Raw genomic sequence first — 27,619 nt, 5'->3', positions numbered from 1 at the left:
AAAGGAACCAGAATAGCTAAAAACTTTTGGAAAGAAGAAAGCAGACTGATGACAGGTGATTTCAAGACTTAGTATAAAGTTATAGTAATAAGACAGTGTAATGTTGGCAAAAGAAGAGACACCGCATTCAATGAAACAGAAAAGACGCCCAAGGTAGACCTGTCCCTGGCATCCCTGAGGATCGGTCCATAGAAGTTACGAACAGGGCTGGGGATATAGCCCAGGTGGTAGAGTGCTTGCCTCGCAAGCACAAGGCCCTGGGTTCAATCCCCAGTACCAAAAAAAAAAAAAAGAAGAAGTTACGAACAGGCAAGTAGGTCTATTACCAACTAACCCTGTGGCTCCAAATTGGAGTAGAGGTATCAGTATGAACGCATGGTGTATTTAATGTAAATACAGATAAACAAATACAGAAATCCAGATATTGGGGGATATAAATGTATATATGCCCCATCTCTTTCCACTGGGAAAGTCTGAAAGCAGAGAAACAATCCGGTAGCAATAAGCACACCAAGCACCATGATCTTGGTTTCTAAATACCATTTCTAATAAAGAAATGAGAATCCCTTGAGGAACTGGTAGATTTTAGGGTTGGGGCTGGGAAAATTTAAAATGATCATGAAACATATTCTGGTGTCAGAAAGTCAGGAAGTGCTAACATTAAAAAAGGGGGGGGGGAGATTGATTCTTATTTATTTGTTTATTTTGGGGACCAGGGATTGAACCCAGGGGCACTTACCACTGAGCTATGTGTTCTCAGCCCTTTTTACTTTTTAAGACAGGGGACAGGGTCTCACTGAATTGGTTAAGGACTAAGTTGTTGAGGCTGACCTCAACTCCCCATCCTCCTGCCACAGCCTCAGGCACACACCACCACACCCGGCCTCGTGTTCATGTTTAAAGGACACAGGAGGCAGCCTGAAGGAATCCCCAATGGCCAAAGTGAAAATAATTTTAGTAACAATATAAAAAAAAAGTGTTGGGTTATAACTCTATGAAAAAATAAAAATCCAGGAGTCCATAATAAAGTAAATATATGAATAAACCAATAAAAGGAGGAAAATGGAAACTCTGCTTTGTAGAAGATTCCAGAAAATAAATGTGAAAGGAAGGAAGGAAATAGAAAATCACCACTAGCTCAGTCACACTTGCTGTAGAGAAGACTCATCAATGAATGCAAAAATGAGCGGGCAAGGGCTGGGGCTGGGGCTCAGGGGCAGAGCCTTCACCTAGCACGTGTGAGGTTCTGGGTTCGATTCCAGCACTGCATAAAATAAGTATTATGAAGGTATTGTGTCCATCTACAGCTAAAAATATTTTAAAATAAAAAATAAATTTGTGGGCAAAAGTTTAAGGAACAAAGGATGTTTGCATAGCCTCGTCCTATCTTCATTAGTTATAAAGGGGGAAATATTAAATGTTCAAGGGAGAAACCTGGCTGATGCCACCTCCTTTAAATGATCGCTGTCAACATTACTGATAAGGCATTTCAAAATCACGTGTGCCTGGATACCATGCCGGGAAGGGCAGATGGCTTGGTGAGATTCTTCCTCAAAATCCATCACCCTAGTCGAGGAAACAGACAAACCAAACTGAAGGGCATTCTAGATAACATCTGGGGAGAATTCTCCCAAAGTGTCTGTGATGGGCTGAGAGATCTGGCTCCATGAGAATGTTCTAGGCCAGACTCTAAGGGAAATGACTAAACAGACTCCATTTTGCTCTGAGACTCCATGTTATGTAGGAAATAAGCTTCTCCCATGGGAACACCCCACCTCTGTGCCCATCATCAGTTACTTAGCATGACATGTTTAACAACACAGAATGACAATTCCTATGTAAAGAAAAATTGCTCTCTTTTGATTCCTATTGCTCCTAGACAATGTACCGTGTGAACGGTGATTGTGTGAATGTTAGTAACCATTCTTTAGTTTGTACCTAGGTAAGGGTCATTTTGACCCACTTCTCCCTCTGTCCATGATCCCATGATGTTAGTTTGTAATTTCGAATCATAGCAACAGACGCTTATGATTGATGTGATTTTTGGTATAAGAACCCCTACAACCCTGTGGTCGGGGCTGTTCTCCCAATAGCCATTTTTTGGGGCATTGTGTGAGACAGTCAGCCGGCCGGCTTAATAAAGACCTTCAAGTTTGGACTTCTCAGCGGTGATCGGTCTGTTCTTAAGTTGCGTCCCATGAAAGTGTCAAGATGGTGAAAGGGAAGGTAGAGAAACTGTCACCAACTGGGAAAGACAGGGCAGGTTGCCAGGGAACGCAACGTGAGCTCCTGGAACAGGAGAGCGGACGGAAGCTGAACGAAGCCTGCCTTTTCCTGCGTAGCAGTGATGTGACCTTCTCAGGTGTGGTGAATAAACCAGGGCCACGTCAGAGGTTGGAGGACGTTGGGCAAAAGGCACTTGGGAACTCTGTACTGTTTTTTATAACTTTTATAAAAATCATTTCAAATTTAAAACTTAAAACAACTTTTGTGCAGGATTTGGGCAGCAGAAATAGAACTCAGATGGTCAGCGGAACAACTTCTCCCTCTGAGTCCATCTCCTAAGTCCTTGGTTGACAAGCCCACAGCCGGGCATGTTGTAAAGATGGTGGGAAGCTGGGAGGAAAGGCAGACGGAGAAGCCCGGGACGGCGTCAAGGAGGCCGCCTGCTCTGCACTACTCCGCCCATGGCCTCTCGCCAGGCCTCACCTCCGCTTACCCAGCAGGCGCCGACCCAGCTTCCCCTCTGGGGCCTTGGGAATGGTTGTGTCCACTGTTCCACGAGACTAGCACAGAGTGAGCGCCGCCCACCATGAGCGGTGTCCAGGTTTGCAAATTGATTACAGGACAAATCAGCCAAAGAGTAAGAGGGGAATTTGGTCATCCTCACTACTGTTGTTTTTATTCTTTTATGTTTATTGACAATAATTAAATATACTAAGGGCATATGACATAATGCTTTGATATGTGTACACATTGAGAGAGGATGAAGTCAAATTGGCCACTTGTGTGTTTTTTGTTTTTTTTTTTTTTAATGGTGAGAACACTTAAAGTCTATTCTCAGTTAACGTCTATTCAGCAGTTTTCAAGAACATGTTATTATTAACTAACAGACAGTTACTATGCTGTGGAACAGATTCCTAGGATTATTCCTCCTGTGTAACTGAAACTTCATGACCTCTCACCAACCTTTTCCTCCTCCTTGTCCCCCATACCCGGCTCTACCTATAACCACATAACCACATTCTACCTACTGTGTCTGAGTTCAACTTTTTTCAGCATCACCTATGAGGGAGAGAGCATGCAGTATGTGTGTTCCGGGGCTAGATCATTTCTCTTAACACAATGTTCATGTTGCATAATGTTGTTGCAAATAATATTTTTTAAAGGCCATGTCATATTCCATTACGTATATGTACCACATTTTCTTCTGCATTGGTCATCTCAAAAATTAATTTTGGACATTCAGTAAACAAGCAAGGTGTCGCAATGCAGATTTTTAAAGACAGCAGAACCATGCTTTACCAAAACAATTAGAGTTATGGTTGTGGTCAAATGGCTAAGATCTAAGTAGATGGTTGATTTTATTCATTATTTACCCACTGAGATTATATACATAATATTTTGTTATCACAACCCTAAAAAATAATGGGCTGTAAGTGAACAAGACATTCCTATAGTTTGTAAAAGGAGAGAACATGTGTCACAGTGGCTTCCTTGGTTCATTCTGGAAATTTAAAAGTAGGGCATGAGATACAGATTCTTTCCCAGGATAAGGCAACCAGTCAAGTAAAAATTTTACAGGTTCAGGAGACTGAGGAAAGCAGATTGCTAGTTCGAGGCCAGCCTCAGCAACTTAGCAAGTCCCTAAGCAATTTAGCGAGACCCTGTCTCAAAATAAAAAATAAATAAAAAGGGCTGAGGATGTGGCTCAGTGGTTAAAACCTTTGGGTTTAATCCCCATAAGAAAGAAGAATAGTAGGAGGAGGGGAGGGGGAGGAGGGAGGCGGGAGGGGGAAGGAGAGGGGACCTAAGAATAAGAATTATTTCTATTCTGTGAATAAATTCAGTACACAGTTGAAAAATACTCAGACTTCTTCACCCAGATTTCGTCTGATACCTCAATGTCTCTAATCCAGGACTGAGCTGCTTTCAAATTATCTTCATTGATTTCAGCAAGTTTTTCCCGCCAAGCAACTGCCTGACCATCAAAAGTCACAAAATTGAATTTACTTTTGTATTTCAGCTGTTCCTGTAAGAGACAATTATTATTTAACCATAAAACCACTCAAACGTAAGAAAAGCTCAGGGCAGCTCTCAGCCTGATCTATTTAATCATTAGAATATCTATTTTCAGTTCTAGAAGCTAAAAATCATGTCTGACAGAAAAAAAATCATTTCTAGTACAAAAGGCATTTAAATAAAATCTATACCTAGTTTGAATGCTAAGACCCTTCCAAATGTATATATGAAGACATGAATATTTATTATAGATGTGATATATACATATACATACAATGTGGCATTAAATATTGACTTTAATCCTGATATTAATGGTATGCCAAATGCGCACATTGAATATAATGCCATTAAAGAAAAGAAAACTGAAGGATTTCATCATTTTGATCACCATCTTTTGGGAAAATCCATTATTCAGTTACAGATTCACTGACTTGCCTTCCATCTGTCCATCATTCTCCCGTACAGGGTTGTCAAATTAAAAACTGAATTCATATTTTTTTCTTGCTATTATTTCAGTAGCTAATACATCAGCACAACAGACCCCTGTGAGTACCATCCTAAACATTTATAGAAGTGGAAATTGAAGTCAGGTCAGCACAGGCAGAGTAAGAACTGGGAGCTTCTATTCATTAGCCTGACACATCCTCCCATGCATCAATTCTGGGACACACTTGTTCATAATAAATGTTGGAAATTAAAATAAAAATGCCAAGATAATCAATATCTGGGAGACAATGGAACTTTCTAGAGCTTTCCATGTATCACAGACTTCAGGATAGAGACAGCCTGAAGCAATGGACACAGGCCCTCCCTTCAGTAACCATGTGAGGCTGGAGGAGCTTACAAAGGGGAACTGATGGCACTCTAATGGGCGAAGGGGAGCCTTTTCTGAACTGGCATTCCCAAGGGCTGCAGGACTTCCCTGTCCTCTGCTGTTGCCACTCAGTGATGGTTGGTGCAGGTGCATTTGCGACGTGCAGGCCCTGAACGCATGGACCTGATCACTCCACCTAACCTGTATAAGCCGAAGGATCTTGTTCTTCACCAAGTCCAGTTTGCTCTTCATGGAGTGAGACGTATCGATGAGGATGTAGATGCAATCTTCACGCACCTTCCCAAAGAGGATCTGGCTCCCGTCCTCCAGCCATTTAATCCTAGGCAGGAGAAGGTTCCAAAATAAATGGTCAGACTTGCAGGCCACGAGATCGCCTTCCTTACCGCTGAACAGTGCAGCTCCTTGGCCAGCGCTGTGGGACACGTTGCCTACACCCACTCTTCAGCCAGTGGATTACTCCCTTTGAAATTTTTCTGTAGAAAATCCTGCATGTGGGCTGGTTGCCTTCCCAACCCCCTCTACCAACCTCAGCAATCCAAATAAAACAGAACTAGAAATCAGTAGGACAGAAAATTAAATCCTACATGGGAGCTGGAGCCAAGAGGAAATTACTTCTAGTCACTGATTCGTGGGGACCCTCAGCTATAAATTCAGACCATTTGTTCCTAAATTCTGCTATCTACTGTCAAGCTGGTAGAGCGGCATGTGCTCCAAAGGAGCTGATGGACAGTATCAGGCAGCTCAAGACCCTGTAACAACCAAGCCCCAGGTGGCTGCGTGAGTGGGACTGCTCTGTGGTCCCTCAAGGGATGTTACTGAAGTTCATGGCTGCCAGGGAAGCCTGGAGGATAAAGCCCAGGGAAAGAGGGCAGGGAAAAGACACGAAACTGAGTACAGAGTCCAGCAAGACCTAGGCAACCCGAATATGTAGGGCAAAATATTGAAGAGGGTTAGACAGAGGGAGAGTGTCGAGGTTATGGGGAGAGACAGAGAGAAACGTGCTCCAGGGATCTGCAGAAGAGTGCCCTCCAGATTTTGGCTAAGTGCTGGGGAAGGGACTCTGGAAGCCAGGGAACAAATCAACAGGAAGGAGTGAGTGGATGGACTCCTCAGAGCTCATACAGGTCAGGAAGAATTCAACCTGCAGAGAGGTCATTTAAACCTCCTTGATATGGGGACAATCAAGTGGGGCCCTCAGAAGGACACTGGCTTGTCATAGGACCAAATGAGCCCTGGAATAAATGCCACCCTGGACCTACACTAACAAGACTTAGAAGCAAGACTCAGGGTCAGACTGATTCCAAGTTAGTGAACTGACATGGAACAGACATGAAAAGAGAGTAGCCAGACGCTGTGGCACTCGCCCATGATCTCTGCAACTCGGGAGACAGAGGCTGAAGGATCACAAGTTCAAAACCAGCCTCAGCAAATTAGCAAGGCCCTAAGCAATCTAGGGAGACTCTGTCTCAAAATAAAAAATAAAAAGGGCTGGGTATGTGGCTCAGTGGTTAAGCATCTGTAGGTTCAATCCCTGGTACCAAAAACAAAACAAAACAATCAAACATCAACAACAAACTAGTGACATCCAGCACCCAACAATGTAAAACTCAAAATTTCTGGCATCCAATAAAAAATTAACAGGTGTGCAATGAAACAGGTGTATATGATCCATGATAGAAGAAAAAGGGATTAATAGAAACAGACCCTAAAACAACACACCCAATGGAATTGGCAGAAAAAAATGCTACACATTGTTAGAGATGTAATTAATCTGTGTAAACAGACTAAGAAGAGAAATGGAAGACAAAGAAGACCCAAGTGGAACTTCCAGAGGGATACAACATCTGAAATGAAAAATAACAGCATAATATTAACAATGCACTAAACAACAGAAGAAGAAAAGATCAGGGAAACTTTTAAAAGAAACAGCAATGGGAATAATTTGATAACTTTTAAAAGAAACAGCAATGGGAATAATGCAACAGAGAAAAAAGATTTTTAAACTTTCACAGAGAATAAGTGGCCCATGGAACAATATCAAGGAGTCTAAGATATGTGTAATTAGAGTCTATGAGGCTAAATACATCATTAGAGTCTATGACAGACAGGTAAAAGAGAAAAATATTTGAAGAAATATGGTCAAAATGTTCTGATTTTGATTGAAACAATATACATACAGATCCAAGAAGATCAAATAACCCAAAGAGAAGAACACAAAGAACACCACAGCAGAGTACATCATAACAAAATTGATGAAATCCAGTGACAAAGAGAAAAATCTTATAAGCAACCAGGGACAGAAAAAACACACTTTACATGGAAAGGAACAGACCTAAGAATAGCAAGAGTCTTCTAATTGTAAATCATGCCAGCAAAGCCAGGAGACAAGAGAGGAAGATTTTTAAAGTGACAAAAGATAAAATTTTAAAGCTAAAATTCTATATTTAGCAAAAATATCTTTCAAGATATAAAGGTAAATGTGAGAGTCTTTCAGACTTAAACAGCTGAGACAACTCACCACTAATGGACAATTCATCACTCACGCTACAGGAAATGTGCTAATCTTCCTTCAGGAAGAAATAAAATGATGCTAAGTGGATTCTGGGTCCAAAAAAAGGAAAAAAGAGCAACAGAAATATCAAGTATGTGGACAAATGTAAAATACATGTCTTCTGATGTTTACTCTAGTTAGAAGACAACAAGCCATTTGTAAAACACGTGTGGAAGTCAAGTCTAGAAGGGACTGAGGATGTAGCTCAGGGGTACAGTATTGCCTGGCAAGTGTGAAGCCCTGGGTTCTATCCCCAGCACTACCAAAAAAAAAAAAAAAAAAAAAAAAAAAAAATTAAACAAGAGGGAAATGAAAGTTGTAAGAGTCTTACACACAAAGTGATATGATATTATTTGAGGTAGACATGATAAGTGAAAGATGCATACTGTAAATGCTAACTAGTTACACATGTCAAAACAAAGAGGTGGGGTTAATAAGATAAGAGTGGAGATAAAATGGAACCATAAAAAATAAACAAAAGAAAGGCAAAAAGAAGTAAAAAGAGAAAAAAGAAGAAAAGCGACAAATAGAAAACAAAGAGCAAGATGTCTGATTTAAATCCAAGCAAATCACTGATCACATTAAATGTAAATGCTCACAACACTCCAATTAAAAGGCAAAGATCACCAGACTTATTTAAAAACAATATTCGTATATATTGTTACAAGAAAACCAGGTTTCCTCAAGGTGCTCGGCCCACTAACAAAGCTTCAGGACAGAAAAAAGTACTGACAAATGAAAGGAGTGGGTGAATCCAAAACTAGAGTTGAAGACTTCAACACTGTCTTAGAAGAAAGTAGAAGAAAGAAAACTTCCTGACACGCCTTGACATCTGTGGGGAGCAGAGGAACAAAGGGACCCCAGGGATGCCAGGTGTTGTCCCTCCCAGATCCACAGCCCAAGCCACTCTCCCCAGGGAGTCAGCTGCAGACACCCAGACACCGGGGCTGCTGGGTAGGAGTGACCCATCCCTGCCTGGGATTTGGAAGGCCGGCCTGGCAGATGGGTGCCCATGACCTGCAGCTGTCTGACAAAGCGCAGGAGGAAAGAGGCCTCTCATGTTCCCGTGGCTGTTGCAGGCTGGCGCTGGTTGAAACTCATTAGGTCTAGTACCTTGACTCATCCACAGAACAATTTATAAATGGCGTCACTATCCCCACTTGATATCCAAAGACATTAACTAACTTCCCCAGGGTCACACAGCAAGTGGCAGAGTTGAGATGACAATCCAGCTCCATTGGACCTCAGACCCCATGCATCTAAATGAATTTGGTTTTTGGGGTCTGACACTGGCCCCTGGCCCTGGGAGGTGAAGACAGTCGGGCAGATCATCCTCACCGGGCCCTCCCTGAGGCTGCAGCAGGAGCACCATCAGATTTTAAGAACCCGAGAGGGAAGACAGGAAGTTTCTTTTAGTTGAATTTTATGTACACATTTCAGATGTTTTCTAAGATTGTCCAACATTGCAAGAGGCACAATGAAATGCTTTTGAAATGAAACATTCAAGGGTGGAAGGCAGGCAGGTGTACTGTAGTCTGCGATGCACTGTGGCCCCCATCCAGATGCAACCTCCTGCAGCGAAGCCAAGCGTGATCAGTGTGATCCACACCCCTGCTGCTTTCAAGAACCTGCACTGGTACCAAGGCAGCATGGAACCAGCATCCACAAATTCCCCCTCAATATCATCAAGGTCATTGTGAACCAGGGGACAGTCACCTTGACTTAACAGTGTGTTTATTGGCTACTTTGCCTTTTTTTTTTTTTTTTTTTGGTACCAGGGATTGAACCCAGGGGCACTTAACAGCTGAGCCACATCCCCAGCCCTTTTATATATTTTATTTAGAGACAGGTTCTCACTAAGTTACTGAAGCTGGCATTGACTTTGTGCTCCTCCTGCCTCAGCCTCCCAAGCCGCTGGGATTATATGTGTGTGCCACTGGGCCCAACTTGGTCACTTCTCTTAGTTGAGCTTTTACCTAGAGATCAAGCAGATTTGCATTTTGAGAAGGATTAGCCCGCTTGCACCCTCCTGGGAATACACCAACCTCCTCTGGATCCGGGCCAGCGCCCTGTGAACTCTCTCCCTGTACCACTTGAACTTCTCCTTGGTGATGTTGACGTGGACCAAGGTCCCATCCTTCCAGGCAGCATGGATAAACCTGTTGCAGTATTTTGCATGGACTATCTTCTTCTTGGTCTCCTAAGGAAGGGACAAGGACAGAAGCTACTCAAACCATTCAGAGAAGGAAGGTCGCCAGGATGGCACTTCCGCCTCTGCCTAATTGGTACAAACTTTAGTTCTCATCCTGCCACAAAATCATTCAGTCACTAATTCAAACACACACGTTCTGGTGCCTGCTCCACAGGATGCTAGGTGTCATATACAATGGTCAGAAAGACACGCATGGTCCTATCTGCGCCCGGGAGGCGCCAATGATTCCAGCAGGAGGGAGACACGACACTACACACACAGAGAATTAACAATGCAGAGTACTGGATAACCCAGTACCTGGTGCTGCGTTGAGACAGAAAGGACGGAGAAAATCTTGACAAAGAAGAAAGTTCACAGTGCACCAGAGGGTCAGGGAGACCACGGACCATGCTGAAGGAGGCGGGACTTGGGAGTCACCCAAAACCTCTTTCCACGGCTGCTTCCAGCCACAAATGAAGCCAGGTAGCTACGAACCCCATCCCATGTCTAGAGCCTTCCACTAGACCATACAGACCTGGCTCAAGGACAGAGGCTCCCACAAGGAATGCTCTCATCAGATCCGTCACTGCTCGTGCCAGGCACCAGGGATACAGTCCACAACAGAGACCCCCAAACCTGCCTTCAGGAGCTCATGCTAGCAGGGGAAGAGCCAGATCAGAAGCAAAGCAGAATACAGTAGGGCAGAGGCCGCCAAGGGCTTGGGAGGAAGATAAGGCAGGGAAGGAGAATGGAGAGTGCCGGGGAGGAGGGCAGAGGGCAGGACCCTTAAAACCCAAGGGGAAAGCTCGGGAGAAGGGAAACCGGAGCTGAGACCTGAAGGAGCCAGGAGGCCAGGGCAGGCCTGGGGGAAGCTGGAGGGCCCGGCAAGGTCACGTCCCCAGCCGAGTTTGCCTGGGCATTTGTGGAATCTGGGGAAGGTCATAGCCAGAGGAGCGTGGCCAAGGGAAGGAGACACTCCTGATTGGAAGGGGCCCGGGAGGGCATTGGCAGAGCCAAGCGGAGGAGGAAGGGCATGTCCACAAGTCACTGAGGAGCTGGATTCTAAAGGGAAGCAGAGGAAGGAAAGAGATGAAGCAGAAGCAGGCGTGGGCCAGATCTAAAACTCCACTCCTGCGGGTGGTTCGTGCGTGGAGAAATCATATGGGGACTGGAGCCGTTTACCAAATGCAGATGTGCTGACGGAAAGGTGGACGCTACCAGGGAAGGACTTCTGCCAGACCAATGCAATGAAGAGAGGGGGCCTATGAGGATGCGTGGGAGGGACAGACAGCTGGAGAGGACGGAGGAAATGACCCGTATGTCCCCACGGGGTTGAGGATTGAGCGCGGTCAGAGAGGGGGACGTGTGGCGCTGATGATGGGGCTGTGTTGACGCAGTTATTTGTGATGACAAGGTCAAGGGTACAGCTAGGCAGGGGTGGACCTGACGGAGTGGAGGGGCAGTCACTGGAGAAGTGGGCAGTCAAAGGAAAGGAAGGTCGGCACAGTAGGAAGACTGCCAAGGTGGGGTCGGAGTCACTAAGAAGAGCAGGGGTTGTTGCCCACGAGGAAGGACAAGCCATCAGCTCCGAGGACCCGTGGGGTCAAGCTGGGCGCAGCAGGTAACAGCCACGAGGAGGGGCAGGGAGTCCGAAGATGTGGAGACAGGGCAGCAGAGAGGAGCGAGGAGGCCACCACCATGTCCAGGCCCCCGGGGAATGGGAGGGACACAGCCTGCACGCCAGAGGGACGGGAATGCTAGAGCCAGGCAGGGCGAGGGGCAGGGGGCCAGCAGCTGCTGGTGAGGGTGGGCTTGCGGGGCACCGGTGAGATCAGCCCTGTGCTGCCAAGGCGGGTGGGGAAGGGACCCAGGCCTGGACCCCAGCACAAAGGTGGGCGGGGAAACATGTGTCGCCCTGCTTCTCCCTCCCTGCGGGGTCGTCCCGCGCAAGGGCCTCTTGGTCCCCACAGGTCATTTCCCCTGTGCCCTGTGGATAGTCACCTGGAAAACTTGAGATGGAAAGCTACCTGGAGGCAGGCCGCTGGGCGACGGCGTGCCCCAGGGGGGCGGCAGGTGGGAGCGGGGACCCCAGATCCAGCCGGCCACGGATGGACAACTTCCCGTTCTCATGTGCAAATGTGAGAACCCCAGTGTCCACCTCTCACCTACAACACGGAGGCGGTCCACGGTGCTGATCAGGCACCCTCGATGTCAGCGTCTGCAACTCAGAAAGGGGCTCCCACGTGCACGTTCAAACGTGGACTTGTGCCCGTTTCACAGACGGGGAGAAGGAGGCCCGCCTCCTCATCCATCTTGGAAGTGGTGCACAGCGAGGTCTCTTTACCCCTTTACTTCTCAATGTAAACGGGTTTCTTGGATCTGTATCCGTTTAAGCCAGTTTTTACAGTTTAATGCTTAGGGGTCCAGCCCAGTGGGAACCCTCGATAATCTACTTATTTCACAGCTGAAGCTTCTGTCTGCTTTATCCACATCCCAATTTTAGGGTTAAATTCAGTTTGGGATCCACAGTCTAAATACTAAAAGTAAAGCTATTCATTATAGGTGGATATTTTCAGTATCAGTATCTGTGGAAAAGGAGAGCTGCACTTTGTCATTCTCAAACTTCGCTGCGTTATTATTCATTAGCATAAGGAATTTGAGGCCAAAGTCCCCTTTTATAAGCCAAATTCTTCAAGCTGACCCTCTAAAATGTCATTTAAAATCATCAAGAAAGAGTATGGAAGAAATCGATACTGGAGCTAGCTCTGGGCCTGAGCGTATGGTCACAGACTCAAGGTCGGCTGCATCCAAATCAACAGGATGAGTATTTTTAAATACCCAGGGTCTAATGTATTTCCACAATGGAAATTTAGTTATGTGTAAGTAACTTCCTGAACATTACTGACTGAATAACGTCTACAAAGCTGGAAAATGGGGCTGCGGGTGGGGGCACAAATGAGATTTTCCCTGCCCTGCAGCAATTACTCTGCTTCCTAGGATACGCCAGAAAACAGGTCTCGCATCCTGTGTTTTTCTAATTCTGCTTTTATATTTTCCTCCTGCAGCTCCTTGTGAGCACCCGGCAGCAGGAGGGCAAAGAATCAACTTGGCAAGGTGGAAGTGGCTGGAGGGAAACAGCCCTTCCCAGGGCTCAGAGAGGTCGGAGTCTCCCGGCCCTGGATCTACGCTTGCCTCAGTGATGGCCTTGACCTTGAAGCAGAGCCTCAACCCTGTTTGCAGAGGGCCTTGATCCCCTCCCCACTCATCTCCGTGGGGCCAAGGGGCCAGCAGGTCTGTTCTGGTTTGCATTTCGACCCTCACCTCTCAGCACAGAATGTCATCACCTCCTAAAACCGTTTCCTCTGGTTTTAAACATCTGGAAGGCTCCTTGTATCCCGATTTTCTTTCATCTTGGTCTTTCCATACTTCTAAGCTTTGGATCCCAAGTCTCTTGGTTCCTGTTCTGCATGTGGCTGTTTCTCCAAGTGCCGTCCCTGGACCGGCAGCTTCAGGGACCCTGAAGGTTTGAGTACAGTTCATCCTCACCATGTTGAGACCTGGTCCCCACTGTGGCGGTGTTGGGAGGCAGGGGGCTCTAAGAGGCCATGAGGTTGTTAAGAGAGATTCGTGTTCTTCTTGTGGGATTGAGTTAAGTCTCTGAGCACCGGGTTGCTGACCCCTGGAGTGGCTTGTCATCCCCGTCTGTCTCTCACAAGGTGCTCTTCCACCTGTACCTGCTTTCCTCCCTCTCTTCCGCCATGACACAGTGAGGACTGCACCAGAAACCAAGCAGATACCAGCACCATGCTCTTTGACTTGCAGAACTATGAGCTTAATAAACCTCTTTTCTTTATAAATTTCCCAGCCTCAGGTATTTGGTAACACAAAACCGATGAAGACATTATTGATGCAAATTCTTGGGCTACTGACTCACGTGTGTGACGCTAGAGGACAGAAACCACTGTGAATAAGATGATCCTTCCACCGGGAGCCAGAGTCAGGCGCTGTGAGAAGCTGTATTCCCATGAGACCCCCTTGGCACAAGGGAACTACAGCTTCCAAAGTTCTCAATGTACCCTCATCTGGGGCTATCACCCTTTGGAGAAAGTGATTTGATATTTACTGGGAATCCATTCCGTGCTGGCTGGTAGTCACAAGAAGACTGCACCTTTGAGAGAGTGAGAAGTCATGAGGACCACAGAAATGCCTGCTTTTGGAGCATCCACCAGCAGTTGCTTCTTTCTATCCTGTGTGGAAGAAGGTCCTCTCTTTGGACAGAATGTTGAATAATTCAAACTCTAATGCCTGAATTTCTACAGTCCCAGCCAATGGCTTATCCATAATTCACACGTATCTAGTGTTATGGTTTAGAAATGGTTTGAGCATGTCCCCCCACAGGTCCATATGCCTTGGTCCCTAGTGCATCAGCGTTGAGAGGTAGCGGAACCTTTAAGAGGGGGCCCTAGTGGAAGGTCATGGCGGCCCTCTGAAGGGGATGGATGCTGTCTTGCAGAGTGAGTGAGTGTTCTCATCAGAGCAGACTGTTATAAAGTGAACAACCGGGTCCCCTTCTACATGTGTCCACTTCCCTTTCCACTTCTCTGCCATGTTGTAATGCAGCCAGGGGACCCTCACCAGAAGCCAAGCAGCAGAGGTTGTCTGATATGGGGCTTGCAGCCTCCAAACTGTGAGCTAAATAAACCTCTTTTCTTTATAAAGTACCCAGCATCAGGTATTCTGTTTTATCAACACAAAAGAAAACTAAGACAACTAGAAACCATTCCCAGTCTAGATCTCTGCTCTCCCGGGTACCATTTAGAGAAGAATAAGGCAGGGAGTAGAAGGAACACCTTTCTTCATGGAAACAAGCTGATTTCCCTCCTGGCTGCCTTCAGTGTGGTCCTGCCCTGGGTTTTGAACCCGAGGGAGGCCTCACCGCCTAGGGCATTTATGGGGATTCCACAGCCCCTCCCAAAGTTCACTTCACCTACCGCACTGGTCTGCACGGACTCATCCTCAGGTTTGGCTTTTATATCCACGACTCCATCAGCATGGCGGAAAGAGCAGGCAGCAAGGACATCATAAAATGACAGCTTCTGGGCCTTCAAGCCGTGTTTCTGTAGCCACTTCTTAGAGTCCCAGGTGTCTTCTGGATTGGACTCATTCTCCACAAATGCTGCTCCTGACTCTGTTTTTGGAATACAGTTCATGAGCCATTCATTCTGCACAGACCACTCCTATTACACCCTCGGCTTCCTGTGCACCAGGCTGGGACACGCCTTTGTTAGCCACGCTGCATTTCAGGAAAGAAGCTTTCCAAAGCAGGGCTGGCAGAGAGTTAGTGCACAGGAGTAGACGCGGGAATCTAAGGGTTTTTTTGGCAGGGGGAGGGGACACAAGGGAGTGAACTCAGGGGCCCTCCACCACTGAGCCACATCCTCAGCCTTATTTTGTATTTTATTTAGAGACAGAGTCTCACTGAGTAGTTTAGTGCCTTGCTTTTGCTGAGGCTGGCTTTGAACTCGTGATCCTCCTGCCTCAGCCTCCTGAGCCACTGGGATAACAGGCATGCGTCACTGTGCCTGGCAGGAATCTAAGACTTTTCATCTCATTTCCTTCTCTACTTAAGATAACTGACCCAGTGCCCGAGTGCGCTGCATGATGGACCAAGGCTGTGTGTCAGAGGCTTGGGGTCAGAGGCTGTGGATTCAAGTCCTGCCTCTCTCGCTTGGGCTAGTTGCTCAAATTTGGGTGGGACACCCCACTTGACCTCTTGAGCTTAGGCAGATGTCTTTACCTGCAGATGGAAGTTAGTATCTGTTGGCCTTTCTAAGTATGTTGCAGTAATTCAATAAGAAAAGTCACCTGATCTTTTTTTTTTTTTCCTTGTAATGAGGTGGGAAGAGAATTAGGGATGTACAGCCTACAACTTAGGGAGAGGTGAAGTCTATCAACACACAACAGCTGTTAGGCTGCTTCCCTTGAAGTCTGTTTTTACCTTGGGGGAGGATTTGTCCCTATTAAGAACGTGGCCCTCAGCTCTGCTGTCTCGGAAGCCACATAGGTCAGCCCAGACGCCTGGAGCAATAGCTAGGACAACTCTCCTTAGGCTCGCAGATCACCAAATAACCCAGAACTTGTCAATGACCCAACTATTCCCAACTTCAGGCACAGTCCCTTTGTTTTCCAGAAGTTCTCTGTACGGTAGTCCTTCAGCATCTGCAGGGGATTGGAACCAGGATACCAAAGTCTGTAGATGCTCACGTCTCTCCTACAAGACATAGAACCTAAGACATCCTCTGATGCACTTTAAGTCAACCCTAGCTGATTGACCATAACTCCTACAGCATCAATGCTGGGCGAATGGTTGGTAGGCTGTCGGGAAATAATGACAAGAAAAAAAGTCTGTACATGTTCAGTACAGACACAGTCTTTTCTGAACATTTTGAGCCATTGCTGGTTGAATTCTCAGACGAAGAACTTCAGGATACGAAGCACTGACTGCAATTAAATAGTTGCACTCACTGTTAGGGGAACACAAGTACCCTTCGCTCTACGCAAGGGGCTACATCATCGTCAGAAGATTCAGGGAAAGAAAACACTTTGAAGCCAATTATCCCCCAGTAATTGGAGCTGCCCGTTCACACTTCACCTGAGCCAGGTCCCACGACTGAACAGGACACCTTTGACAGATCTCACTCTGAAGCCTGCAGGAGCCAGGACTTACCAAAGAAGCTTGTCTGGGCTTCTGAACTTTAAACCCAGCTGCCACCCAGAGCCCCTGTGAGCGCCACCCCAACGCCCCTGGTGTCCTTCCACACCTGGCGCCAGCTCACCCTTCTGCCTCAGGGAGCGCAGTCTGGGCCTCCTGGGTTCCCTCCAAGGCTCTCCTCAGTCCCAGGAAGCTGCCGAGAACACGGACCCTCCCATGGCTGTCTTCCCTCAGTGACTGCTAACTAATCACCCGCCTCCCGTCTGCTCTTGAGATGGGCAGATGGGGAGAGAGCCTCCCACCAGCTGGCTGCTAACCGCCTGCAAGGGGGCCACATCTTCCAACACAAGCGCTCCCCCAGACTGCTCTCCGCACAACCTTTGGGTCACCACGTAGGCAGGGGGGGAGGGAGGGACAGGAGAAGAAAGGACACCTGAAATCTATAAAGGGGCAGGACACCGCCTCTCCCTCAGGCACCAGCTCTGGACCCCCTCCTCTCCAGGGAATCTCTCTCTTTTTCCCCTCTCTCCTCTCCCTCTCCTCTCCTCTCCTCTCCTTTCTCTCTCTCTCTCTCTCTCTCTCTCTCTCTCTCTCTCTCTCCATTCTATCCTTTAAACAAGACTTTTTGCCTTGCCTCAGCGTTTCTCGGGTACTCAGTCTTCAACACCAGGGGAACAAGGACCCAACCCTGATTTTCAAGGCGGGTGTCACTCTTTCTTCCTTCTTAGGGAGACAGATTCTTTTCCTCCTCCCCGTTCCTCCTGATTGACAGGTGTGGTAGGGAATAAAATTTTCATCCAGTTGTTTCCATAGCAACACACACCTGCTTTGTGGGTTTGGGGGTTGTCTTCTTTTTAAAAGAAGAGAGAGCCCTTCAAGTGTAAATTCAAGTTTACCATTAAAAGAACTTCCTAAAAACATTCAAACCAACCCTTGTAAGGGTTTTTAAAGAGCCAGAGACTCATTTTGAAGTTCTAGATTTGCTGGGGACCAGGTGGTGCAGCCCCTTGGGGGCAGGATTCAGGCTTCCAATTAATCACCCCAAGAAGCGGTTCAGGTGAAGACCCCCAAAGAACGTGAATTTCATAAAGGAGAGAAGGGGCGGTTAATCAATCATAAACCGAGAGCCCAGGTGCTCCCAGTGAGGACAGCAGGAAAGGAGTGGAATCTTTTCCTTTCAGGGCTAATTATACCCATTAGCAGCTGAGCCTCACTTTTCCCAGGAGGGGCGGGGCGGGTGTGGCTGGTCATTAGCATCACTTAGTAAGTGGGCCTTTCCATCCCCGCACCCAGCACCCACCGAGCCCTGGTTTATAGGGAGGCGGGAGCTGGCAGCCCGGCAATGGCGCTCTCCCCTCCCACTCTGACCATTGCTTGAGGTTTCCTTGCAGTGAGGGGTGAGGGAACCAGATGGCAGAGCACAGCATTCATGGGTCCTCTCCTTCCTACTTGGAGTGGCCCTACTGGCCAATGCTTTTGACACCAGCACTGTTACAGTCGGGCCACGAGCATCGCGGTCAGCTGGGCGTTGTTTATCCGCGTGCTCTCTCTGGCCATCGTGCATTTCACCTGTGCCAAGGCTGGCTCCCCAGGGCCCTGCAGGTACGGAGACTTACAACCCCACAACTGCCCCCCATCCTCTTCCCAAGAGCGTTACTTGTCTGGTTCCTCATTCCTGCCACACTAGTCCAATGGCTTTCAAGGGGACTGTCACCAGGTGAGCAGACGAGCTCCGGGCTGGGGAGCCACTTCAGGCACTGCCGGGGAAACACCCTGATCCACCAACACCGCTTCCAACACGTGCCACGGCCGCTATTCAGAAAGAGGGTGCTACGTGGAAAGTTCGGGGAACTTGAAAATCACGTTGTAAGGGTTTCTTGATCACAGGTCTTCTCCAAACCTCCCCACCTCCCCGGGAACGGGCCAGGAGGCGCACCCCAACAGGATTCCCAAATGGGCTCGTATTTTATAGACCACATCAGGGCACACGGTGTGCGACAACCCTAGGAATCCAGGTGCCCTGGGACACCAACCAAACCCTTGGCCACCCCTACAGGAAGGCACAGGAAAACGATGCTGTTAAGAAAGCTGAGAACGCAGGTGGGAGGAAGCAAAGGAGGGAGAGAAGCGGGGAACAGAATGGAGGGCGGCTGGGGGCGGGGAAAGCCGCGCTCAGGGTCCCACCTGCTGGCGGGATGGGGAAGCCAACTGACAGCCGCAGGGGCCCAGGGGCCCCGAAGGCGAGAGGAAGCCCAGCCTGGTCTGAGCCCAGGGGACAGGTGGTGACGGCACCCAGCAGGGAGCCAGGCTTACTGCCTGATATTTCCTGTGACTCTGCACTTGCTAAAGACCATGTGCTGAGCGTGCGCACCTGGACTGCAGGAGTATCAGAAGAGGAGGAGGGAGGAGATGGGGGACATACCTGTGCAAAACCGACCCACACCACTGTAACCAAAGTACCCGACAAGAACAACTTGGGAGCAAGGGTTTATTTTGGCTCATGGTTTCAGAGGATTCAGTCCATGGCCGGCCAACACCATTGCTCTGGGCCTGAGGAGGGCCGAACATCATGGCAGAAGGGCATGGTAGAGGAAAGCCACTCAGCTCGTGGCCGCCGGGAAGGAGAGGGATGCAGAGAGAGATTCCAGGGACAAAACGTAGTCAGTCCTCACCCCTAGCTACCTACTCCCTCCAACTAGGTCTCTCCTGCCAGTAGTCCCTTCAACTATCGCTGGATTAATCCAGCAAAGAGATTAACCCACTGATGAGCTCAGAGTCCACTTCAGAACCTGACTGTATGGGGCTTATGCTTCCAACGCACGAGCTTTAGGGACATTCCAGATCCAAACCCTAATAATGGTAACCCAGCAATAGTCTACAAACCAATTACTTCACTGAGGAGCTTATGGTAAAATTTTTGGGGTGCCCCTGGGACTGTACACACAAGGGCCAAGGACAGACGGGAAGCAGCGATGGGCCTGACACCACAGGTCTGGCACATACTGCCTCTAGGTGGACAGTCCTCGAGTCTGCTGAGCAGACTGTCCTAGGACCTGGGAAGCCCGTTAGAATGCGTAGCGGTTAGGGTCATCAGAATGAGGGAGAACTGTGATACATTCTGGGCTCTCCCGCCCCTGGAACACTGTAAAATGATTCGTCCTTCCTCCTTGGAAAATCCAGGGAAAATCTCTATTGTAGTGGGCTCCGTAGGTCACCCAATTTGTTCATAAACAAGTAGGAAAATAACTCCAACACTAAGTGTCCATAATTCCTGGAATCATAGGGAATCTAGATTCCCAGGAATGTGTCAGGGCTCTTCAGCAAGATTCCCAGGAATGTGTCAGGGCTCTTCAGCGAGAACTCCGTGCCTTCAGTTGAGCACATTGTTAACTGTCATCCACAACCCCAGGCAGCCACAGTGAGTTACTGTTCATTGTTTTATGACAATTTCCTCCAGGCTTTTCACACTGGGTAAGCTCTGAGTCAGGTCTTGGGGACAATGAGCATACCGGTCAAATAATGAGAATTCCCGGAGAATAAGGCATGGAAGGAATTCCAGCCCCAGGCTGCCTCCCTCTGCTGGCTGCTGGGTTGCTGATTTTCACTAGGATTGCAGGATGTTTGTCTCCAAGTTTCGTGAAGTGCTAGAGAGGGGAATGTGAATAGGGAAAGTTAATGTGCCCTACGCTTACTGTCGCCAGGAGATTCAGTCACTTTTTGGTTAAACACTCCCCAGCTTGCTGCATGCCTTCGGTTAATTTCCAGGTCGATTTCCACATTGTTTTGATGGAGGAGAGGCTTCTCAGAGGTCTTTAACCTGCTGTTTTCACCTAGGCGGTTTCAGTCTTCTCATAGTTACAGGATTCAAAAATACTGAATATAACCACTTTATTGGATTTATTATCCTTTACCATGATCACTTTTTAGCATGATGTTAACTGTGGCATTACCTCATACCTTGCATGGCATCCCAATATCTTTCCTAAATTAAATGCATCACAGCAATAAAATTCTAATTGGCCGGATCGCCTATGTTGGGGGAAAACATGAGTCTTAATTCTGAGCTGTGGAAGCGTTACAGGCGACTCGAATGCAGATGTTGCTCTGTGTTTTCAGTCCAGAAAATACAGACCTCATTATCCTGGAGAAAGTGCGAGTCTGAGTAGATATCACCTCGATTCTCTCTCACTCTCACTTACGGCTTGTTAATCAGCCTTGTCAATATTCACCGGACTATAAAGAGGGTTTCCAGGTGTAAAGGCGTGCAGGAGAAAAACGTGAGTTCTGGGGAAAAGTATCATTGTGTCCTTTGCCTTGCCTGAAGGGAGAGCCCTAGGACCTGCGTGCAAGTTGCTTCTGGTCATGTAAGAAGCCAGCTGTGCCCGGGTCTCATCCTCAGCCCTGTTAGAGCAAAGGGAGAAGACATGCCTGAGAAGGCAACCGTGTGCAAAGCGCTCTGTGAACCAGTTTGTTCTGCTCTCAAGCTGGACGTCACCACATTGGTAGAAGAAGCTTCACCTAATGACCTGATTGGGCATCTACCATTGGTGTGGAATTGAAAACTCAGGATCCATGCATATCAGAATCCAAGACATCTTGGGGTCAAAGACCAGAAAATGAGATGATCGCTGGATGTGCCCGTGTTTACCCCGGTAACAGGCACATTCACTTCACCCCAGTGGTACGGCCTCGGCCATCTGAGCTTAAGGCCAGACTCCTGTATTTCTCTCCTGGGTCTCTCAAGGACACCCGTCTCAGAAGGTCCCAACTAACTTCGTCATCCTTCCCTGGGCCTGGCTCTCCTCCAGCACTTTCTCAGCTTGGTGGAGGATGCCATGTCCCTCCAGGAACTTGCTTTTGACACCTCCATCTCCTTCACCGGGTCCTGCTGATTCAACGACCCTCGTGTCCGTCCGCGTAGCACCTTCTTTACATTCTACCACTCCAGCCTCGAATGCCATCGTCTCTCATCTAAATGACATCTTGACCTTCTTCCCCAACCATATTTGCCTCCTTCTCTCCAACTTGTCTTCCACCCAGGAACCAAAATGATTTTTTAAACGTGCATCGGATCTTATCTCCCTGCTTAAAATCCTCTGGCGGCTGACTGTGGGTATTCACTCGAGGGCCGACATCTAGAACTTGGTGGGCGATCTGGCCCCTGCCTTCCTCCCCAGACTCGGCCCAAGCTCTCAGCCACACCTATCTTCTCCAGTTCTTCGGCAGTGCCACGGGTCCTCCTGCCCCAGGGCCACTGCACGTGCATCCTTCTGCCAGGCATATAATACCCCCCACACACCCCTCATTTACTGACGGCCTGAACCCCAGATTCCACCTCCAAAGCCCTTTCCCCATGGGGGCTTTCCCTGGCCCTCGAGAACAGCTCAGGAGCCCCCGCTTCTGCTCAGACGAACTGGTGATTTTGCTTTGCTGCTCATCTAACCTTCGGCCTTCCTAGCTGCTCCGTGAGGACCTGTTTCACAGCTGTTTTATTTACCATCATTCATCATCAAGCACAGAGCTACATGTGAGAAGCTCCCAAGAAACGAAAAATCACGTGGCTACACCTTCTCTTAAATCATCATTGTGCTCTAACCTGTGCCGTACGGTTTCGTGAGGGTTTTCACAACAGCCCATGGGGTAGACGTGAACATTCGCCCGCAGTTTGCAAGTGAGGAAACTGAGGCACGGTGGTAAGTGTCTTTCCCAGAGCCACACAGCAGGATGGGAAAGTCAGTTTAATATCTTTCTAACTCTAAATCTGTGTACTTCACTACCATCCAGGGCTACCAAGACAAAAAACCAAAAATAAATAAGAAAAAAACCTCAGTGGCTATTTTACTACAATGCCAATGAAAAAGAGCTTCATCCTTTCTCCATCTGCGGAAAAAAGAAAAAAGTGTTCATAACTTGCGAGAAGCTACTGTTGGGACTGTCCCCCGAGCCGGAATAGGCCTCTAAGCACTTCCCGGTCTTTTTACATTAAATTTAATATTTTGATATGAAGCTTCTGGTCACATATACTACACCGCACGCCCCCCTCATTTACTGACTATTCCGCGTTAGGGGTGGAAGTCTCCGGGACTGTCTCTAATCGTGATTAAAGCGTGACTATATGATTCAGCTAATTAGCTCTGGTGGGTCACAAAATGGCTGTGAAGGTCATTCCAAATGAGGAGCCTGTGAAGTGTCTTGCGCTGCAGCACCCGTGCAAGAAGCGCACAGCTTCCCCGGCTGTGGACAGATGTTCCACACGTCAAGACAAAGCCACCTTCCGGTTTGAAATCGTGCCTGGGCCACACACGTGCAGAGACACTCAGGCAAACCTACACCAACGTCTCTGAGCAGCTCGGCACCTCGGGAGGGACCGCGTCCTCCTCTGTCCCTTTACCAGTAGCTGCGTTAAGGTAGCTTCAACATGAAATAACCTGTACACATTTAAAATGCACAAGCTGACAGGGTTTAACCTACGTATGGTTGGTTTATGTTTATCATCTTGTTATCTGTAATCTAATTGGCTTTATCTGTTCTTTCTTCTTTTTCTTTTTCTGACAGGTTTTGAATATCTTAAATTCCATTTTATCTCATTCATTGTATTTCTTTGTGGTCTTAATGATTATTTCCATTAACAGGGCACATCTTCAGCTGGTAGCAGCGGTGCCCACCTGTAATCCCAGTGACTCTGGAGGCTGAAGCAGGAGGATTGAAAGTTGGAGGCCAGCCTCAGCAACTTAAGGAGACTCTTTTATATTTTGAGATATAAAAGGGCTGGGAGTGTGCCTCAATGGCAGCAGGCCCTGGGTTCAATCCCCAGTACCAAAACAGATAGTGTACACTTTCAAATTATCCTGGTCTAACATCAGGCAATTTGTCACTTCATGTATAATATATGCTAATGACAAATTCTTCCAGGTTTTGTATGTCTGAAAATGTCTTTATTCTGCCTTTGTTTTTGAAAGATATTTTTTTTAGTGAATGCAGAGTTCTGAGTGGAAGGTTGAAGATCCTGAAAGAGAAGGTGCTGGTCCCCTTGTCCCTCTGTCTGAATGAGAAATCTGCTGTCACCTCCTCTTATTCCTTTGTATATAATGTGCCCCCCCACCCTGCCTCTGGTCACCTTTAAGACTTTCTTTTAAGAAAATAAACCAATTTAGTGTTGGTTTTAAGCAGATTAATTAAGCTGTCCCTTGGGTGGTCCCCGGTTTTCTTGTACTCTGCACGCATGCAGTTCCTTGGCTCTCTGGGTCGGTAGTTCCATCGCATTTGGAAACTTTCCATACTTTTCAGTTCCCCGCTCTCTTCCGTCTCCTCTCCCCAGGAAGCCCCCTCCGTGTGTGGGGGGGCTCATGAGCTGTCCACGACTCGCCAAGGCGCTTTTATTTCTCTGTCCGTAGTTTTTAAATTCTCTCTTCCCACACGTGTGTCCTTTCTGACAGTTGCTGCTGCTGTCTTCAAGTTCACGAGCCTTTTCTCCTGACATTTCTAATCTGCCATTGATCCCGTTCAGTGTTTTTCATCTATTTCCTTCTTTGAAAATTTTCATCTCTAAAAGTTTAATACATATCACTTTTATATCTTCTTCGTCTCTTCTTAGCTTCTGGACACGAAATTCCCTTGCAGTGAATTCTAATGTGGGCGCCAGTTCCCAGTTTTGGGATTTTTTTTTTCTTTTTTTTTTTTTTTTTGGTGGGGGGATTTCTGAGGGTTGGTCTCAGGGACACTCAGTCATGGAACCACATCCCCAGTCCTATTTTGTATTTTATTTAGAGACAGGGTCTCGCTGAGTTGCTTAGCGCCTCGCCGTTGGTGAGGCCAGCTTTCAATTTGAGATCCTCCTGCCTCAGCCTCCCGAGCTGCTGGGATTCCAGGCCTAATGTTTTAAGTTGATTTTTAACTGATACATGAAAGCACAGAAACTTGGGCTGGGGATGTGGCTCAGTGGCAGAGTGCTTGCCTTGCATGTGTGAGGCACTAGGTTTCAGCCTTGGCACCCCATAAAAATAAATGAACAAAATAAAGGCATGCTGTCTATCTACAACTAAAAATGTCTTTAAAAAAGCAAACCACAGAAACTGCATGCATTAATAATGGCACCAAGCAACGCCCTGATCCCCACATACACTGGCGACCTTGGAATCGTCACATGCTTCATCACCTCCCCATGGTGAAAGCCCTCAGACGCCTTCCTTCCAGCTTCCTGTAATACGTCACACGTCACTGCCATCTGTGATCTGCTGCAGCAGCACACCAGAACGTCCCACATCTGACTAACCTTAACGCAGTCCCACCCATGAGCCCTCCTCCCCCGTCTCCCTGGCCTCTGGCCTCCGACGACCAACACGCATGAGCTCGGCTCTTTAGGTGGCCCATCAGGGAGAGCAGGTGGCCCGTCTCTTTCTCTGCCTGGCTTATTTCACTTAACATGGTGGTCTCCAGTTCCACCCCTGTGGCCACGCGGATGGAATCCCATTCTTTTAAGGTCCAATAGTACTCCACTGGGACTGTGGCCCACATTTTCCTTTGCATTCATCAGCTGGGTTGTTTCCATTGCTTGGCTCTTGTCAGTAGGGCTGCAATGATTATGGAGGTGCAGGCGTGCCCTTGACAGACTGATGTCACTTCTGGTGGCTCTCCACCGGGTAGTGGGATTGTCGGATCGTGTCCTAGCTCTATTTTTAATTTTGGGGGAACCCCCACACTCTTTCCCGTGATGACTTGAGGGTCTCCCTTGTCTGCGTGCTCACCAGCACTTTGTATCTGTTTCCATTTCCACACTAACTGTTCTTACTAAGGTGAGACGATAGCTCATCATGGTTTTGATTGGCATTTCCCTGATGATTACTGATGTCGAGCATTTTCCCGTACATCTGTTTTCCATTTGCGTGTCGTTTTTTGAGAGAGATTATTTAGATACATTGCCCATTTTTTAAATTGGGGTGTTTTGTTTTATTTCTGCTACTGAGAGCTTAGAGTTCCTTGAATATTCTGACCATCAAGCCCCTGTTGGATGCACGGTTTTCAAACATTTTCTCCCGTTCCGTAGGTTGTCTCTGTACTCTGTTGGTTGTTTCCTTTCCTGTGCAGAGACTTTTTAATTTGTTCTAATCTCATTTGTCTGTTTTTGCTTTCGTTTCCTATTCTTTTGGAAGGTTGTCCAATAATCATTTGCCCATTCCAATGTCCTGAAGCATTTCCCTTGTGTTTCCTTCTAGCAGATTCACCGTGTCAGGTCTTACATTAACGTGATAGAGAGAGAGAGAGAGAGAGAGAGAGGGCTGGTTTCATTCCTCTGCAGCTGGACGTCCAATTTGCTAGGCACCACTTACATGAAAGATGTCCTTTCTCCAATGTGTGTTCTAAGCATCTTTGTGGAAAACCAGTTGGCTGTCGATGGTTTTACTTCTGGGTTCTCTATTCTGTTCCATTCACCCAGGTGTCTGTTTTATGCCAATGCCATGCTGTTCTGATTATGACAGCTTTGTAGCATGTTTTAAAGTCAGGTAGTGTAACAGTTCTGGCTCTGTTCATTTTGTTCAAGATGGTGATGGCTTTGGCTATTGCAGTTTTTTTTTTTTTCTGATTCCCTCTAAATTGTAGAATTGTTTTTTTTTTTTTTTTTTCCAATTCTGTGAAGAATGTCACTGATATATTAGAGGGATTGCATTAAATCTGTAAATCACTTTGGGTAGGATGGCTATTTTAACAATATTAATTTTTCCAATCCATGAACATAAGCTATCTTTCCATTTTTTATATCTTCTTTGCATTCTTTCATCAATGTTTTATAACTTTCACTGTTGAGATCTTTCAACTCTTTCCTTAAATTTATTCCCAGATTCTTAAAAACTATTATAAGTGGGATTGCCTTCTTGATTTCTATTTCAGATAGTATACTTTTGGCATAGAGCAACACTACTGATTTTTGTATGTTGATTTTTGTATCCTGCAACTTTGCTGAATTCATTTCTTAGTTCCAATGTTATACTGGTTTTGGATTTTCTATATATATAAGATAATGTCACCTTCAAACAGTGACAATTTGACTTCTTTTCCAAATTGAATGTCCTTTCTTTCTTTCTTTCTCTTGCCTGATTGCTCTGGCTAGGACTTCGAGAACTATTTTGATTAAAAATAGTGAAAGTGGTCAACCTTGGCTTGTTACAGATCTTAAAGAGAAAACTTTCAACTCTCCCCCATTCAGTATAATGTTGATTATTGGCTTATTATAAATGGCCCTTATATTTTTATTGTTTTTATTATACTGGGGATAAACCCAGAGTCTTGCTCATGGTGAGCAAGCATTCTGCCCCAGTCCCTGTGAATGGCCTAATTTTATTATGTTGAGTTTATTCCTTCTATACCTAATATGCTCAGAGTTTTATCACGAAAGGATGCTGACTTTTATCAAATACCTTTTCTGCATCTATTGAGATAACCCGATGGATATGTCCTTGATTCTGTTGATGTGGTATAACACGTTTATTGATTTGCTTATGTTGAAATATCCTTGCATTCCTGGGATGAATCCACTTGATCATGGTGAAGAATCTTTTTAATGTGCTGTTAGATTTGATTTTCTTATACTTTGTTGAGAATTTTTGCATCCATGTCCATCAAGAGCATTGACTGTAGTTTTTGTTGTTGTTGTTGTTGTTGTGTCTTTATCTGGTTTGGGTATCAGAATAATGTTGGCCTCATAGAAGGTGTTTGGGAAATCTCCTTCCTCCTTTTTTTTTTTTTTTTTTTCTGTAATAACTTGAGGAGAATTGGTGTTAGTCCTTTAAATGTGGGGTAGAATTCAACAGTGAAGCTGTCTGGTCCAGGGATTTTCTTTGATGGCAGGCTTTTTATTATGGATTCAATCTTGTTGCCTGCTATTGATCTGTTCAGGTTTCTTCATGACTCAGTCTTGGTAAGGTTACATGTCTAGGAATTTGTCCATTTCTTCTAGGTTAACAAATTCGTTGGCATATTCTTGTTCATAATAATCTCTAATGATCTTTTGTACTTCTGTGGTATCAGTTAGAATGTCTCCCTTTTCACCTCTGATTTATTTGAGTCTTCTCTTCCCTTTCTTCATTTGCAGAT

At 46.6% G+C, this 27,619-nt stretch overlaps 1 protein-coding gene across 4 annotated transcripts in view; it reads right to left on the bottom strand.

Annotated features, from left to right (window-relative positions):
• Window positions 1-27,619, bottom strand: part of Vwa3b (von Willebrand factor A domain containing 3B) — a 179,629-nt gene that overhangs the window by 86,311 nt on the left and 65,699 nt on the right. For all 4 annotated transcript variants that reach the window (XM_047522799.1, XM_047522801.1, XM_047522800.1 and 1 more), the window contains 4 exons: window positions 14,811-15,007; window positions 9,674-9,828; window positions 5,258-5,396; window positions 4,121-4,252 (listed from right to left, as the gene is read on the bottom strand). In XM_047522799.1, coding sequence (XP_047378755.1) covers window positions 4,121-4,252; window positions 5,258-5,396; window positions 9,674-9,828; window positions 14,811-15,007 — 623 coding nt within the window. The remainder of the gene's footprint in view (window positions 1-4,120; window positions 4,253-5,257; window positions 5,397-9,673; window positions 9,829-14,810; window positions 15,008-27,619) is intronic.

This window comes from Sciurus carolinensis, chromosome 13, assembly GCF_902686445.1.
Source record: "Sciurus carolinensis chromosome 13, mSciCar1.2, whole genome shotgun sequence".
In the NCBI taxonomy this organism is placed as follows: Eukaryota; Metazoa; Chordata; class Mammalia; order Rodentia; family Sciuridae; genus Sciurus; species Sciurus carolinensis.
The sequence above is the reverse complement of the archived record's forward strand: the minus strand, read 5'-3'. Positions and strand labels throughout refer to the sequence as shown.